Source organism: Phoxinus phoxinus, assembly GCF_949152265.1.
Source record: "Phoxinus phoxinus genome assembly, chromosome: 23".
NCBI lineage: Eukaryota > Metazoa > Chordata > Actinopteri > Cypriniformes > Leuciscidae > Phoxinus > Phoxinus phoxinus.
Genome location: NC_136898.1, coordinates 10699536 through 10715836, shown reverse-complemented (window position 1 = coordinate 10715836; position 16301 = coordinate 10699536). Strand labels below are relative to the sequence as shown.

Below are 16301 nucleotides of genomic sequence, written 5' to 3'. Positions count from 1 at the left end.
GAGCAAATGGATCTCACGCAGAGAGGGCAGCAGATGGACTGGGCATGGGAACAAGGTAGCATCTCTCCAAACAGACTTTCAATGAGCCACAGCAAAAACAGGAAGAGGCTTGATAGCAAATTATATAAGGGACTGGGCCTTTTCTCCACTGGGCTATATTTTTGTGAAGTCAATGTCATATTTTTCTATAAGTGTGATAACTTACCCCAATCTGAATTTTTTTAACAATACCCTCATCCTGAGAACAAAGTTCAGCATTTTGGTTCAAATCTGCCTTTGTTTTACTCCTGTCTGAATGTATCAGTGTGCTTTTAATGGTTACTCCGGAGCTGTAGCAAAAAGCTAAAAATATCATAGCCAACTGGAATTTTAGTTTGGAAGAAAGAGTTCACTAAAATGAGCTTTGTGACAACGTATCCATGTGACAACTAGCCCCAGTCTTGTTTACTATAAAATACTGTATAATGGTGATTTGCTATAAATATTGTTCTAAAAAAAATGCTGTTGTCCTATATCTCCAAAATCTTGACTGGAATGTCTCGCAAACGTATTCTCATGAAGATGGATGCACTGTAGTTTTATTTTAGTGCTCCCAATATGTCAGGCCATCATTTCCAGTGCTTGGATGAAACTTTAAGTAGATACTGTAAAACTTCACACTGAAGAAGGGGGAAAGTAACATCTTTAAAACATAAGATACGGAGCCATGGTCCACTGATAGCTCTCATGGGAACAGAAACTTCAGAAAGTCTGGCAATTATGGGACACGTTAATTCTCAAAGGAGGAGGCGATATTTCTCTCTAAGCTGTACCATTCTGCGGACACATAAAATATGTTTAGTTCATGTACTGTAGGTATTAATGTCTTATTTAATTTTATTGTAGAATATGCTACCATTTAAAAGTTTAGTGGTCTTAAGATTTTTTTTTCCACTATTTTCTATTTAATATTTTTTTTAATATTATATATATATATATATATATATATATATATATATATATATGTTTTTTTTTTGTTTTTTTTTAATGGGAACGCTGCATTCTCAGCAGTCATATTATTATCAATGTTGAAAACAGTTGATTGTCAGCAGTGTCATTTTTTAGTGTAAACCATGATACATTTTTTCCCTGCTGAATAAAAATCTAACTTTTGAATGTTAGTCTATACATCTGTGTATGTGTACAATGTGGAAATTAACAAAGAAAACACAAATATAAACAATTTTTATTTTGCCTACTTACAGAAGGTCAGGTAAAGAATCCAGATTTCAAAGAAGTATAGAATCCACTCACATCAAGATAACCAGAATGAAAAGAATAAATAAAGATATAAAAATCAAGTTTATGAAGGCTAGCTATTGGAGGCTTTTCAAATTGTCGATACAGACTTTGGGTTTTTATTCCTGAGGTGATTTGTGTAAGAGATCCATAGGGATTATATTAATGGACTTTAAAAGAGGAGTTGTAGCTATTGGATGTTCTTGCACTATCTTCATGTTTATTTGATCTCAGAGGTTTAGCTGTTCTACAGGGGTCTCTAGACTGACAGCGCTGGTTCAGTCCATTGCTGGTGCTTTAGGCAAAACAACATGTTGTAGTCTCCTTCAACTCATGGTACCCCTGGTGGTTAGGCTCTGTAAAGAGACAGAGAGTGCTGTTAGGGGCATCAATTTTGGGATGTTAAGTGCGAAACATCTTTTGGCAAAAAAATAAAGTGCACAATGCGGATGCTAAAGCTTTTGTTTTTCATTAAAGCCTCCTTTAGAACGAATAAAATAGTTTCATAAGTACAATTTGTGTACTAGACTTTCAAGAAGGTGGGCCCAGATGTAGATTTTTTCACTGATTTTAAATCAAAATCTGTGGAATACAGTAAAATAGGTTAGCCAAATTATTTAATAAACCAACACACAATCTCTGGTGAAAAGCAGGCTCATATTAAAATGCTATATATTTTCAAGAAATGGCACATTGTGTCATATTTTTTTTTACCACATTATCTTCAGTTTGCACAAAATATAATGATGTTCGCATAGACACACAAACGTTCGGTGTCCAACATCCTATATAACATATTTATGTCACTTTGATGAATTTCTGAGCGTCCCATATGACAGCCACGAAAATGCCAACGAGCACGATGCGTTTAAGTAAGTATATGAGAGTGACTGTACCAAGCGTCATGTCTTGTTCCACAAGAGGGCGCTGCTCTGGACAGTTCACTGCGTTTCCTCTGGCTGCTCCCAGCACAGTCATGATGTCTACAAGATTGAGCTTTCCCTCCTCTCTGGCCTCTCTCATCTCCTCCTCGAGCTCCTCTCTGGCCTCCGCCACCGCTTCGGCCTGCTCCTCTGTCAGCCCACCCTTAGACCCCTTTAACCGAGGGGGCGCGAGGGAGCACACGGCCCTCAGGCGGCCGTACGATTGCAGCTGCGCTACGTTGGCGCGTAGAAAGAGGAGCAGCACGTTGAGATCGTTCAGTGGGCAGCCCAGTTTCTGACCGCTCATGAGCCCCAATCCGGGCAGCACCTCGTAAAGGGAGAGGAAGGTTGTGTCCCAGCAGAACAAACGCAGCAGGCTAAAGAGAACTATAGGAGCTAGCAGCACATACACGGCACCGTTAGCTACGCTAATGACCTGGAACACAAGAAGGCCAGTCATTTTACACTGAACTAGCTCAGGCACCCAGGGCTGGTCACGGAGGAGGCCGGTGCGCACGTAGCAACTGAATTCGTCTTGCAGAAAGGCGGAGAGGTGGAAGTAGATTAGGTACAGGCACGAGGCGGACATGAAGGTCAGGAGCAGGAAGCCTCGCAGGAAGAGCATGCTGACCAGGAAGTAGGAGCCATGCTTGCACTGCATGTATCTCTCCAGCAGGGGGTACTCAAAGTACCGCTTGCGCTTGGCTCTAAGAAGTCAAGAAATAAAACGATTTTTTTGTTTAATGTTTGGAAACAACAACAACAGCAAAAATAAAGAAAGAAAAGGAAATTACACACTTCCCACAAAAAAAAAATTGTGCATGTACCTCTCAAGCTCAGCCTGAAACTGCAGTGGGTTTTCTGATTGTACTTTCAGGTCCAGGATGCTCTGGGCCAGGCGGACAGAGCGGTTGTAAGACTTGTCCAGTTCGTCGATGATGAAAAACAGGTCAGAGGTCAGACTGGGCACGGCTAGATGGCGCCAGATCACAGCTGGCAGGTACATCATCATGGACATGACCAATAAGGAGTACGGAAACATCTGCACAAGCAAGAGAAAGATTGAGTACAGTATTTATATCTCTATCTATCTATATATCTGTCTATCTGTCTGTCTGTCTGTCTGTCTGTCTGTCTGTCTGTCTATCTGTCTGTCTGTCTGTCTGTCTGTCTGTCTGTCTGTCTATGTCTGTCATCTATTAATTTATTTGTAATATTTATTTACTTATTGTACGTATGCATTTTATTTACTTATTTAATAAAAAAATAATGCATTTATTTATTAAAAAATAAATTCTCTCAGATTTGTTTTAGATTTATAATAGAATTATGTAAAATGGACACAAAATAAAATTGTTGACACAGTATATATCAGAGCTATAAAACTACATTTAGGAAAACCAGTGCTTAGTTTGAGACAATGACATGTCTTCTGTAACTCCATATAAAATTACTTGTCTCTTGTTCAGGAGACAAAGCAAGAGACTTGAGAGAAATTTTTTCTATTTGCTCTGAATTTTATATGACATCTAGAAAGAAAAAAAAAAGACCTGTGTGGGTCTCATTTGTGATGTAAAAAGATATTAAAGAGGTCTCTGTGATGTACTTTATAAATGTTTTTACTCACTTTATGTACCCACAGTGAGCGTTCTTCAAAGTTCCCATCTGTGTCAAACTCATGGTGCATGAGAGAGTCCCAGCAGTACGTATCCACATATGCTGCCTGCTTTACTGTGAAGTTGTTGGGAGGAAAGCAGCTAATCTGTGGGCCTGGGAGGGAACAGAGAAATGAACATGCTGAGATATAAATGACAGTGTTCTAGCATCACTTGTTGCTGTGTAAGTGGAGAGGCTGGGCAAGAGCTGGGTGGCATGTCTGTAATAATGCTAGATCTTGTCCAGGGACACAGATGGAGAAACCACCGAGGCTGCCAGGAAACACCCTTCTGCGGGGACGGGGAGATTTGCTGCCTGGGCGAGAGGGTGTGAGCCAGATGCTGAGAGGAGCCCAAGCCCTACTTTATATGGACCACTTAAACATCTGTGTCACCCTCCAAAACCTACAGTCAACCTCCAATTTACTGACCGAACACAACATGCCCCACACCCACGGGCCACGGCTATTATGGATAACTGAGCTTCACAGAACATCTCTGCAAATTACATGATACCAAAGTTCTTCAAACCAGGAGAGATATTAATAGACATCTGAGTTTCCTAAAAGTTTCAATCTTAATCTATGTATTTATACACTGCCGGTCAAAAGTTTTGGATCGGTAAGATTTTTCATGTTTTAAAAAGAAGTCTCTTCTGCTCACCAAGGCTGCATTTGTTTGGTTAAATAAATAAATACAAACAAAAAAAACTGAAATATTGTTACATATTATGACAATTTAAAATAACTGTTTTCTATTTTAATATATTAAAAATTGAAATTTATCCTGGGATCAAAGCTGAATTTTCATCATCATTACTTGAGTCTTCAGTGTCACATGATCCTTTAGAAATCATTTTAAGATGTGGATTTGATGCTCAAAAAAAAAAACATTCAATAGTATTATCAATGTTGAAAACAGTTGTGTACAATATTTTTTTCAGGTTTCTTTGATGAATAGAACTTTTAAATACATTTTATTTTAAATAGAATCTTTTGTAACATTATAAATGTCTTTGCTGTAACCTTTGATCAATTTAATTAATCCTTGATGAATAAAAGTGTCGATTTATTTTATTTATTTCCCCCCAAAAATAAAATTAAAATTCTTACTGACCCTAAACTTTAATGTCACAAAAGCTTTCTATTTTTTAGTGATCTAGCTTTGATCACAGGAATAAATTACACTTTACTATATATTCACATAAAAAACAGCTGTTTTAAATTGTAATAATATTTCACAATATTACTGTTTTTTGTTTTTTTTTGTAATCAAATAAATGCAGCCTTGGTGAGCAGAAGAGACTTCTTTTAAAAACATTAAAAATCTTACCGATTCAAAACTTTTGTCTGGTAGTGTATATACAGTATATATATATTCTGCATTCTTTTTTGCTACCGGCATAAGCATGTGATGTAATTTTCTTTCCACTGTAAAGTTAGTGTTGATGTATCCTACCCAAATAACCTGAGTGTTGTCAGACCACATTCAGAGCCAGAGAGAATCAGTCTGCTTGCCTTGCACGTCTCGGTTTAATTAGCATATCTTCTCGTTAGTCTGAAATAGAGAGCTGGGAAAGAGCAGACTGACTGTAATTACAGACCCTTGTCATCTCTACACGTCTCTCTTAATCATCCTCATGCCAATTAACATCTGTGTGAGCTGATTGCAGACCAGCTCCAGAGGAACTGATTGCAACCTCAAAGTCAACTGCCTACACAAAACAGACAGTTCTCTCCAAAGCACTGTTGGCAGGAAAGTTCAAGTTGGTGGCATTTATAGCCAGCAATTGGCACCCATACAGTTCAAGTCACTAAAGATATCTCCCCTGAAAGCAATTCCAGTTGGTTTGCAATGTCATATAAATTGATAATAATCATTAGCAGATGCTTAATTCTCATATTTCACCCCAGTTCCCCTTCCTGAGCAGTGGAGATAGCGCTGTCACCTCAGATGAACACTAATTACATCCAGAGTTCCATCAGCCCAGCCCTCAAGCTAATGGTCAGTCAATTAACTCAAGGGCCTGGGAAATTACTGCAGTGCCAGTGTCGCTCTGATGTCCTGTGATTTGCGCACGGAACACTAGGGAGAGAAAAAGAGCTGCTAACCGATAGAAATCTCTCTGGCAAAAGCCATGGACACCAGAAGGAGCGGCAGGCCCACAGAAATGAACTTGATGACTTTATCCAATGGCAAATCCAGCTCCAGGTGTCGGATGCGACCGTCCCCATTACTATCCCTCAGCAGGGCATCAGAGAGCATCGCTTGGGCGGCCGTGTTGGCGATAGACATCCTGCCAACTGTGGACGACAACAGAAAAGAAAAAGGATATTTCTGGTAAGCAATTTCTTGGTTTGATTTATCACATGTGCTTTCATTCATATTGACAAAAAACAAGTCTATTAACATCAATATGAATGCATAAGGGACTATTTAAATTATCAAGAAGCACTTTGACTTTGATGATGTGGTTTAATAGCTAATGTGATACAAGAACACATATAATCAATGATGAGACTTGCATATCAGTATCAGATCAAGCCTTCCATGAAATTATTCCATTAAACTTTAATTATGTATTCCATTAAATTCGTTAGCAGTTATCCAAGTTCTTATTAACCAAAACCTTTGATGCACTGCCACTTTAACACACAAGTGTTGCGATTATTAGACTGGGCGGTCGATTTTTTAAACACGTTTAACCCAGGTTAAGCGCCGTTTTTAGCCCTGTGATATGAAAAAAAATCTCTGGACCAATAAACAACCAATCATAAGCGGAAATAGCGTGTAGCCTAACGTTACCTCAGTAAATAATGAGGAGCTTTTCACAAAAACTGTCACGCGTTTAGTGTTTTATCGTTTGAGGGGAAACAAACGGAAAACAAGTTAATTTGAGTAAAGAAGAGTTGTATTCTTACTTTTGTGGTCCGAAAGGTCTATTATGGTAGGCTACTTTCAGGAATATAAGCGCAACAAGCGAGACACGACGTTATTTAAACAAGTCACGTGATGTATAAGCGCAAATGACACCGATGTATCGAATATGCAATAGGCTACAATACAAACGTTAACGGGTAGCGTCACATATTCGTCCAATCAAAGATACAGACATGACATAATATGCAAAAAATATATATATAATATGCGAATAAGAACATTAACCTTTTAAATGTAGGCTACAGTGTAAAACCTGGATAATCCAGGATTAATTCCTAATTTAGTAGGCTATTAATGCTTTAGAATGACCTGGGGTTAAAAATAAATGAAGTGTGAAAAACACTTATTTTTGTACAGTTGCTCTTACATTACCTTATGAGTTCTTGTCCAGTAGAGGAATGTATTGTGGATCAATCCAGCAGTAAACTGGTCCTGAGGCTGGAGAGGAGAGGGATGCTGGCGTGGATCTTAAATACTGGAGGAGGTCTGAGCAAAATGAGAGGCTGTACTGGGCTGGGTTACAGGGTCATTAAAAGAGCTAAAGAGGACCTTTTGAGCCTGCTGCTGGGGCAAAAGCAGAGAGAGAGGGTGGAGATGGTCTGCAGATCTACTAAATTCCCTAACATGCTCATCAGCCCAGTGGCACCAATCCACTTCAAATGCACCCGGCTATGTGGCTTTTCTTGCCTCTGTCATTTCCCGGGTTATTAATACTCTCCGGCCCTGAACAGCCCTGCCTGTGCAGCCATGCTCAAGAGTGCGTACTGGACTGCCACAAACACTGTTATTTCAGATGCATACAGACCTTCACGAAGTTTAGAGCTCATTGGAAGACTGTTTAACCCATTCATGCCCAAAAAAGATGTTAATTTGAACACACTGTAAAGCTTTTAAGTGTAATAGCCTAGTAACAAAGATTTCGAAAATTGAGATTGAGGAGTTTGCAATCTGAGTAAACATCCAGAAATGACTGCATGGATTGTATTTAACACTTCTATGAAGGTGTTTAATAACATCTAAAGACAGCCAAAAATATTGACCAATGGAATAAGAGCTGTATTTGCAAGTGGCATGAATGGGTTTTTGAAAGAAAAAAAGCAGGAAATCATGAGGTTTTATTTGTATTCCTTGTTTGGCAGCTAAATATTTTTATAAAGCCTAACTTTGCCTTTTAGGTTATAATTATTTAGGTTACAAAAATGATGACAAGAGTAACATAACAATTTGCAACGCATTCTCATCCTTGGGCGTCATATTCTGACACTTTTGACATTTCGTCTACATCCAACGCACATGGCACCCTTTAGCGTCAATATGACACGCACAGAGCTTTGTTAGGTTATGGTTAGGTTTAGGTCTGGGGTAGGGTTAGGGTTAGACCGCTAGGAGGCGCCTTCTGGCCCATATCTATCTGCGTCTCATATTGACGCTAAAGGGTGCCATGTGCGTTGGATGTAGACGAAATGTCAAAAGCGTCAGTATATGACGCCTTGGGATGAGATCGGGCTGCAATTTGAGGAACTTTCCAGGGGGGGGGGGGGGGTTAAAGTTTTTTTTTAAAGCTTAAAAAGCTTAAAGCTGCAATCCTTGAGTTACTTCTAGCCAATACAGACCAAAAATACACTTACACTTGTGGTCAGAATTAAGGCACTCCTGGTAGCTAAATATCATAAAAAATGGCTGTAAAAAATAAATTAAAAAATTGCAAAAATATAACCTTTCATTGAAGTAAAATAATTGAAAGTGGGGGGAAATCACATTATGAAATGTTTTTCTCCAAAACACTGGCCACAATTATTGGCACCCCTAGAATTTTTTACGAGTAAAATATCTCTGAAGTATATTCCCATTAATATTGACCCTTTTTAAGCATACCAGGGTGACTAGGAACATGAAAGTGTCTATGACTTCTTGTTTCACAGGAGTATAAATATGAGGAAACACAATGGCCATATTCCCTTAATCACCATCACAATGAGTAAAACCACAGAATATAGTTCTGATGTGCAGACAAAAATTGTTGAGCATCACAAAATAGAAAGTGGCTGTAAGAAAATAGCAGGGCAAAGAAGTTCCAATCAACTAAAGATGTTACGAATCTGCCAGGAAGAGTACGTGTGTCTATATTGTCTTAATGCACGGTGAGGAGGAACATTTGAGTGGCCAAAGACTCTCCAAGGATCACAGATGGAGAACTGCAGAGATTTGAGAAAGTCTAAAAAAATACATCATCATATGTTGTTTGGGAGGGTTTCAAGAAAAATCCTCCTCACTCCTCCAAAAATAAACTCCAGCATATTCAGTTGACAGACACGACTGGAACTTCAAAAGGGACCAGATTCTATAGTCAAATGAAACAAAAAAAGGGACCAGAGCAAAAAAAAAAACACCCATCAGATGTGTTTGGTGCAAACAGGGATAAAAAGTACCCCATGCCTACGGTTAAATATACCGCTGGATCTTTAATGTCGGGGGCCTATTTTTTTTGCTGGAGGTCCTGGACATCGTGTTCAGATACATGGTATCATGGGTTCTAGCAAATACCAACAGATAAAAAAATCTAAACCTGACGGCCTCTGCTTGAAATCTTATACTGGGCCGTGGTTGGATCTTCCATCAGGACAACGATCCAAAACAAACATCAAAATCAACACAATGTGACACTGAGCACAACAAGAAGCTTCTGGCATGACCGTCCCAGTCCCCTGACCTGAACCCTATAGAAGATGAGTGGGCTGAACTTCCAAGCAATACACTCCTGTGGGACTGTATTATTATCTTTTGTAAAAAAATAAAATAATAATAATAATAATACAAAAAAGTATTTTCATGTTTTTTATATAGTTTATATAGTATTATAGTTTTTATTAATAATTTCAATAAGCATTTTTTTTGGTTAGATTTTTTTTATGCTTTTAATATCGATATTTTTAAATAGCCTATCATATTTTTTTTACCTCAGTGTTTTTTATTTATTTATTTCTAGTTTAGTTATTTCCATTTACGTGATTCAACTTGCCAAGAAAAACATTCATCATTTTCTTTTTGTCTTAGTTTGTCTAATATTCATATTTTACTTTATTTCAGTTAACAAAAATGTTGGTAAAATAAAGTTTCATTTGTTAACATTAGTTAACGTATGAACTAACATGAACTAACTATGATCAATACATTTGTTACAGTATTTATTAATCTTTGTTGACGTTAGTTAATAAAAATACAGCCGTTCACAGTTTGTTCATGTAACATTAACAAAGATGCTATAGAAGTGCTGTAGAAGTCAGGTTTTCAAAGGTTTTCATAGGTTTAGCTTTAGTTCACAATAACAACCCAACAAAATGGTGAATATTATGTATGTATTCATTTGTACTAGTAATGCATTAGGTTGTAAAATGACACCCAGGTCCAGTAGAGTCATAGTTTTTAATTATCAAAAAATGGTCTACTGAAACACAATAGATTATGACAACAATGTATACAAACAAATAATTAAAAAGCTCCCCTATCATCACTTGCTCTGGAAGAACCATTTAAAAAAAACAACCAAGAAAAGGATAATGAGCAACATGTACTTCACAAAGACCAACTGCAATAACATTCAGAAACATCCTCTGTCTTTTCTAAACATCACATCAGAAACGGGTGATTCAATCTGTAGACACAGTTAGCAGAAAAGCTCAGAAATATCTTCACAGTTTTTTGTTTCGTCCTTCACATAAAATAAAGAGGGGCGTTTCAGGGTGTGATACGCACCTGTAAATATGTCTTTTTTTCCTGCAGTGTTCTTCAGTAAACTTCATTTGTAGGTCCTATGCGGTTTCAGAAGGGCACGAGAGTTTTGTTCCTTGCGTGGAAGAGATGCTTGGCACTCTGCGTCGAGTCTCTCAACATGCGTTTGTCTTAAACAAGGCTGATGTTTATTTGCTCGGCCGGTGAACCCAGCGGACGGCATCCTTGTTGATTGTGCCACTGCCTTTTTGACAGTTTATAAAATAAATATGAAGTGTCCGGGTAAAATGCATCACTATCAAATGTACATACATTGTGCTGTCAGGCATTTAGATTGTTTGTTTCTTCTTCTTTTTTTAAACTTCAAAGATTGAATATTTTGTTAAATCTACAAAAAGGAAAAGGAAAAAAAAAACATGCCTAAAACATCCACTCATTGCATGGTTATCAATATGACTGTAAGAGGGTAGACATTATGTCATGCTAAGACACCTGAGAACCAAAGAGACATAATAAACAAAGTAAGGCTTAAATGCATTATATGAATGAGAGTAGCATGAGCGGTTGCTTGACGGCCCAATGTACAGTACGTTCTTTGCACAATGTTCTGTCCTCCCTCGAATTCTCCCTTTAACATGAATTTTAGCTATTCATCCAGTCCATAGCAGGCCCCTCCTCTTCATTCTGATTGGATGATCCATGGCACTTAGTGTCCACTGGAAACCATTCAGGCAGTGTTGAGATGTGTTGCCATGGGGATGAGTAGTTAAGTCAATTATGTCATTTTCGTCGATCTGATCCTCTATTCGAGTCCTTCGTTGTGGTTGAGGCCCAGATCTCTCCGAACCATCTGTCTGCCTCCCTCGCTTTCTTCATCCTCTTCTTCGTCGTCCTCCTCATCGATTCCCTCTTCTTCCTCCTCTTCTTCGTCGTCCTCTTCTGTGCCGTCCATGGAGTCGTCGGTTCCTCCCAGCATGGCTTGCTGCATCGCCAGCGTGGCGGAATCAGAGGACAGAGGCTGCAGGCCGTCCATGCCCAGAGAATCTAACAAACACAAAAAGTCAATTGCAAAAACTTATAACATATAGCTCCAGTTTCATAGACGAAGCTTAAGCTCGTCCGGGTCAATAAATGTCAATAAAATATGTCAGTGCCATTGTTTTGTCTCAGGATTCACACCAGTAATGTTTTTTTTTCTAAGGAACGTTTATAAAAACTACTTGAATGTCCTAATTGAACTAATCCTGGGTTAATCTAAGCCCTGTCTGTGAAACCGGGCCATTGTCATAGTAACATATGTAAAAATATCAACTGTCAGCAACACACTTCCATATGTATACACACAACTGTTCAAAAGTTTGGGATCGGGAAGATTTTTTAAATGCATTTAAAATAAGTCTCTTATGCACACCAAGGCTGCATGTATTTGATCCTGAATACAGTAACAAAAATAATACAATAAAATATTTTAATACAATAAATAGTAAAATATTTGTACAATTTAAAATAACTTTTCTATTTTAATATATTTGAAAATGCAATTTATTCCTGTGATGGCAACGCTGATCCTTTAGAAATCACATGATCCTTCACAAATTATTCTAATATGATGATTTAATAAACATCAGTGTTGAAACAGTTGCTTAATATTTTTGTGGAAACAGTCCTATTTAAAAAAAAATTGTTATGGAATTATAAACACAATTAGAAATGAAATAGAAATTAAAAATATATTTAACTTTAGTGTAACTTTTGATCAATTTAATGCATCCTTGTTGTTATATACTGTATATATAAATACACACGCATATATATATATAATTTCCATTTATATAGCTGCAGTGGGACATTCTGGAAATTTTGAAATTGTGCTTTTAAGTCTGAGATAGGCCTATACTCAACTCAGACAGAAATATAATACACTAATTTTGTAAAATCACTAAATGAATCCTTTAATGATTCATATTTTGTAATTTTTAATGTTTAGTCTTCAGTTCAGTATATATAGTATCCAGTATGTTCATAATATCTGCCATGAGAGAATATGTTGATATTACTGACTGTCTGAATTGTTTGCCGAGTGGGATCCGTGTGTCTGCAGGACTCCAGCTACAATGGAGTCGGGCCAGAAGCGCTGTGTGGGTCTGTGCTGAGATTTCATCTTCTTGGCTTTGGGGGCAGGGTCAGGATTACTGGCATCCAACATGGGTTGCAGTATACGCCTGCGGGCATTGATAAACCTTTCAAAGAGAGACAGAAAAAAGGACACCGATATAAGACATATACCAGGATTTTTATTAGATACTATTTGCAAATCATAAACAAGGTTTGCGATTTTGTTTGTGACCATTAGATGGCGCCATTTTGCTGTGGATTAATCTAATGCAACAAACTAGTCGTTCTTACCAGTTGTTCACCTGTAATAAGGTAAGATTTGTTTGTGCTGCGATCTGTCTTTTCTCATCTTCTGTAGGATAAGGATGCTGGAAAACAAAATTGGGATACACAAATGTATTATTTAAATAGTGTGCCTTTATTTTTTTTAGCCTTCTGAGGTCTCTGTTTGTCTTTATCTCATTGGAGTGAGATTTTGCAGTGCATTTTAAACTCCTCTTTGGCTTGTAGGGCAATAATGGGAAAGGAAAACGCATCCTTTTTCTCACCATGAGATGCTGGAAGAGCCAGGAACGCATAATGTTTGTGGCATGTTTTGGAAGGACGCCTCGTTTGTTTTTTGATTTCTTGTCATCGGCGTCCAAGAGTGAGGACAAGTCCAGGTTCACCTTGGAAGAAAGAGAGAAGAGAGACGAGAAAGTGAGCGGGGGAGAGGGAGGGATAGTTGCCACGGAAACAAAGAGAGTCGCCAGTCACCATTTCTTTGGCAGGGGCAGGAATGCCTTCAGTCACCATAGCAACGCGATGGGAGTAATGATACCTAAAATTAAAGCCAAGGAGGGTGCATTTACAGAAGCCTTTCATCAACTCAAAGAGCTGCAGAAAACGTCGTAATTTTTTTTTCTTTCCATCAAACTTATGAAGTACGATTAATGTAAGGCGAGTTTGAGAGAGTGACTATTTAAAGGATGCGTGCTAAATTAACTATTTATTTTCCTTTGGTTTACGGCATTCTGAGACTGGCACATTAACATTTCAGAGACGTTTAAGATGCATAATCTACGAGAGCTCTGTGTGCGAATAAATAAATTAATAAAAGAAGAAAAGGAAAAATTAACATTTCCACTTTGAAAATAGGGATAATTAATTTCGTGCTACCATTGCCACTGAAAGCCATAAAAAGCAGCAGCTCCCCACTGATTTAAATTTTTTTAAATAAATAAATAATAATCAAGCTCTAAAAACAACCTCCTCATTACATTTGCAGCTGGGTGTCATGTGGTTCTTCCCCCATTCCTCTACTCAAAACACACACACACGCGCAAACACACACACACACACGCACGCACGCACACACACACACACACACACACACAAACACACACACACACACACACACTGGGGGAGAGTGTGTGATTCAGGAAGCAGGGTGAATTAATTGGAGGCTTCATGCAGGGGTATTATTACTGAAAGCTTGTCGGAGAAGTAGCTACGGGCAGAACTCTATTCCCAGCTTGCGTGTAGTGAAGCACCTCGGCCCAATGTTGGGGATCCGCACAGGCTCCAGCTGTCTGTCAAACCCTGACTCACCTGACTTGTACTTGACAGCAAAGAAAATGCTAACTAACAGCTCTAGAATTGCTAAATAAACTGCATCATGTCTATAGCCTACTTGAAGCAACCAATGCATCATGAGGTTATCTATGAACATGAATGTGACACGTCACCTTTTTTGCTAACAAATATACCAATAAGGTTTACCTCTGACTTAGAATATATTAAATATATATATATAGCCTACAGGTGAAACTCGAAAAATTTGAATATCGTGCAAAAGTTAATTTATTTCAGTAATTCAACTTAAAATGTGAAACTAGTATATTATATAGACTCATTACATGCAAAGTGAGATATTTAAAGCCTTTATTTGTTATAATTTGGATGATTATGGCTTACAGCTCATGAAAATCCCAAATTCTAAATTATAATATTGTGAAAAGGTTTTCATAACTGTAAACCATAATCATCAAAATTATAACAAATAAAGGCTTGAAATATCTCACTTTGCATGTAATGAATCTATATAATATATTAGTTTCACCTTTTTAGTTGAATTACTGAAATAAATACACTTTTGCACTATATTATTTTCGAGTTTCACCTGTCGCCTATATATATATATATATATATATATAAATATATATATATATAATTTTAAATGTTTATTTTTATTAATAATGAAATGTTTGACAAATACTTTTTAAATTAATAAATTTCCCCTCCTCCTCCATTTTGGGTCTTATTTGTCAAGAGAAAGGACAACAACAAAAAATCTGCATAATCTTATGTAAAACAATTATGTAAAACAATTTATAAATTGCATCCACTTCAACGGGGTTGAACATATGAATGGAGTTATTAATTATTCACACCAAAATTTGTTCTGCTTGTGTTTTATGAATAAGTGCCAATGTTAAATTTCAATTAGTAGGCCATAGACATCATAAGCAGACATCAAAAATGATCTAAATATGCCACTGCAACTGTCTGAAGCCATGTAAATGCATAACAAATAATATGTATGTGAATATGTGTGCATAAACTGAAGGCATCAGGCTATAGAATGCTTCTTTGCAACAGCAGTGATTCCGTGTAGACATGGTGTTGTAGTCTAGAAATAATTCACCAGAATTAGTTGTGAAGACACAGCCCTGCCGTTTCTCTGCATCAAAGCAGAACAGCAAGTGTTGTCTGTCGAGCGGTTTCCCTCACCTGATTGTTTTGGATTTGGATGGTTCCCTGTGGTAACCCCTGGGTTAACACCTGCCCCTGTGAGGTAAGCATTGCCACCGGTTGATACAGCGTCCCACCTGTGGGAATCAGTCACAGACACAGACTGAGGTTATCACAGACTCTACCTGCCAGTTGTTGAAATACTGTAATACCGTTCACTGCGCCAAAATAAAACAAAAGGGCATTCGGAACGGATCAGGAAGAGAACAAGGGGTTCTTGTTTTGCTGCTAATTAGCTCGATTTCACAGTAATTAGACATCCTGTATTCACAATGTGAAACGTACTGTTCTGTGTGAGATGGATGTAAAGAGAGGAAATTAGTCAAAGAAAGAGCTATATAAATGAAGATAATGTGCATTACTTCCACGAATTTGGAAAGGAAATCTGTTCTGAATGCTGAGATCTCTGATTTTGGAGCGGGCAAAGGGACTGATGATTGGCCTCCTCACCTGAGACCACCTGAGAGTTGATAGTGGTCATGGCAACGTTGTTCTGTTGCAGCGAACCGGCAGGGACTACGATCCCAGAGGGGTTTATCGTGCTGGAGACAGAGGTGAGGGATGGGGATGAGTTTTGAAGCAGGTCCTGTAAGAGGAGGAGCAGAAAATAGAAATTAGTGTTCACATGTGAATTTCTTGACCTAGTAAACAATGTAAACATAATAGTATTTAATATGCTATTATGCTACTGTATGTTATTTATTATTTAAATATTATTTAAAAGAACCCAATATAAATGAGAACACAATAATTGCACACCATAACAAGATATCAATTATTTAACATGTAAATAATACAACAAAATATAATGGCCTACATTATCTTCATTTGGGGGCTTTTCTCAAAAAATACAATACCATTTAACAGC

At 37.7% G+C, this 16301-nt stretch overlaps 2 protein-coding genes across 3 annotated transcripts in view; both read right to left on the bottom strand.

Annotated features, from left to right (window-relative positions):
* Positions 1-1196: 1196 nt before the first annotated feature.
* LOC306991676 (pannexin-3-like) lies at positions 1197-7289 on the bottom strand. 2 transcript variants are annotated; one of them, XM_079599763.1, is made up of 6 exons: positions 7169-7289; positions 5968-6159; positions 3829-3971; positions 3029-3243; positions 2175-2908; positions 1197-1634 (listed from the first exon to the last, which is right to left on the bottom strand). In XM_079599763.1, the coding sequence occupies exons 2-6, from the start codon at positions 6149-6151 to the stop codon at positions 1576-1578; spliced, it is 1335 nt and encodes a 444-aa protein (XP_079455889.1). In that variant the 5' UTR covers positions 6152-6159; positions 7169-7289; the 3' UTR covers positions 1197-1575. The 2 variants fall into 2 exon arrangements, with proteins under 2 accessions (XP_079455889.1, XP_079455888.1); XM_079599762.1 differs by lacking the exon at positions 1197-1634 and having other exon boundaries at positions 1957-2908.
* Positions 7290-9843: 2554 nt separating this feature from the next.
* The window catches only part of pknox2 (pbx/knotted 1 homeobox 2), a 70495-nt gene continuing 64037 nt past the window's right edge, over positions 9844-16301 (bottom strand). The window contains exons 7-12 of the mRNA XM_079600132.1: positions 15884-16019; positions 15413-15510; positions 13189-13308; positions 12932-13008; positions 12587-12765; positions 9844-11569 (exon numbers count right to left, since the gene is read on the bottom strand). Of these exons, the coding sequence (XP_079456258.1) occupies positions 11328-11569; positions 12587-12765; positions 12932-13008; positions 13189-13308; positions 15413-15510; positions 15884-16019 (852 nt within the window). The 3' untranslated portion in view covers positions 9844-11327. The remainder of the gene's footprint in view (positions 11570-12586; positions 12766-12931; positions 13009-13188; positions 13309-15412; positions 15511-15883; positions 16020-16301) is intronic.

Bases quoted from the DNA above. Each gene is read 5' to 3' on its own strand.
- LOC306991676 (XM_079599762.1), bottom strand. From the start codon at position 6,151: ATGTCTATCGCCAACACGGCCGCCCAAGCGATGCTCTCTGATGCCCTG. The intron at 3,972-5,967 runs GTTAGCAGCTCT...GTTCCCTCCCAG, and splicing joins TGCCAGAGAGATTTCTATCG to GCCCACAGATTAGCTGCTTT. The intron at 3,244-3,828 runs GTGAGTAAAAAC...TTGCTTGTGCAG, and splicing joins GCTCACTGTGGGTACATAAA to ATGTTTCCGTACTCCTTATT.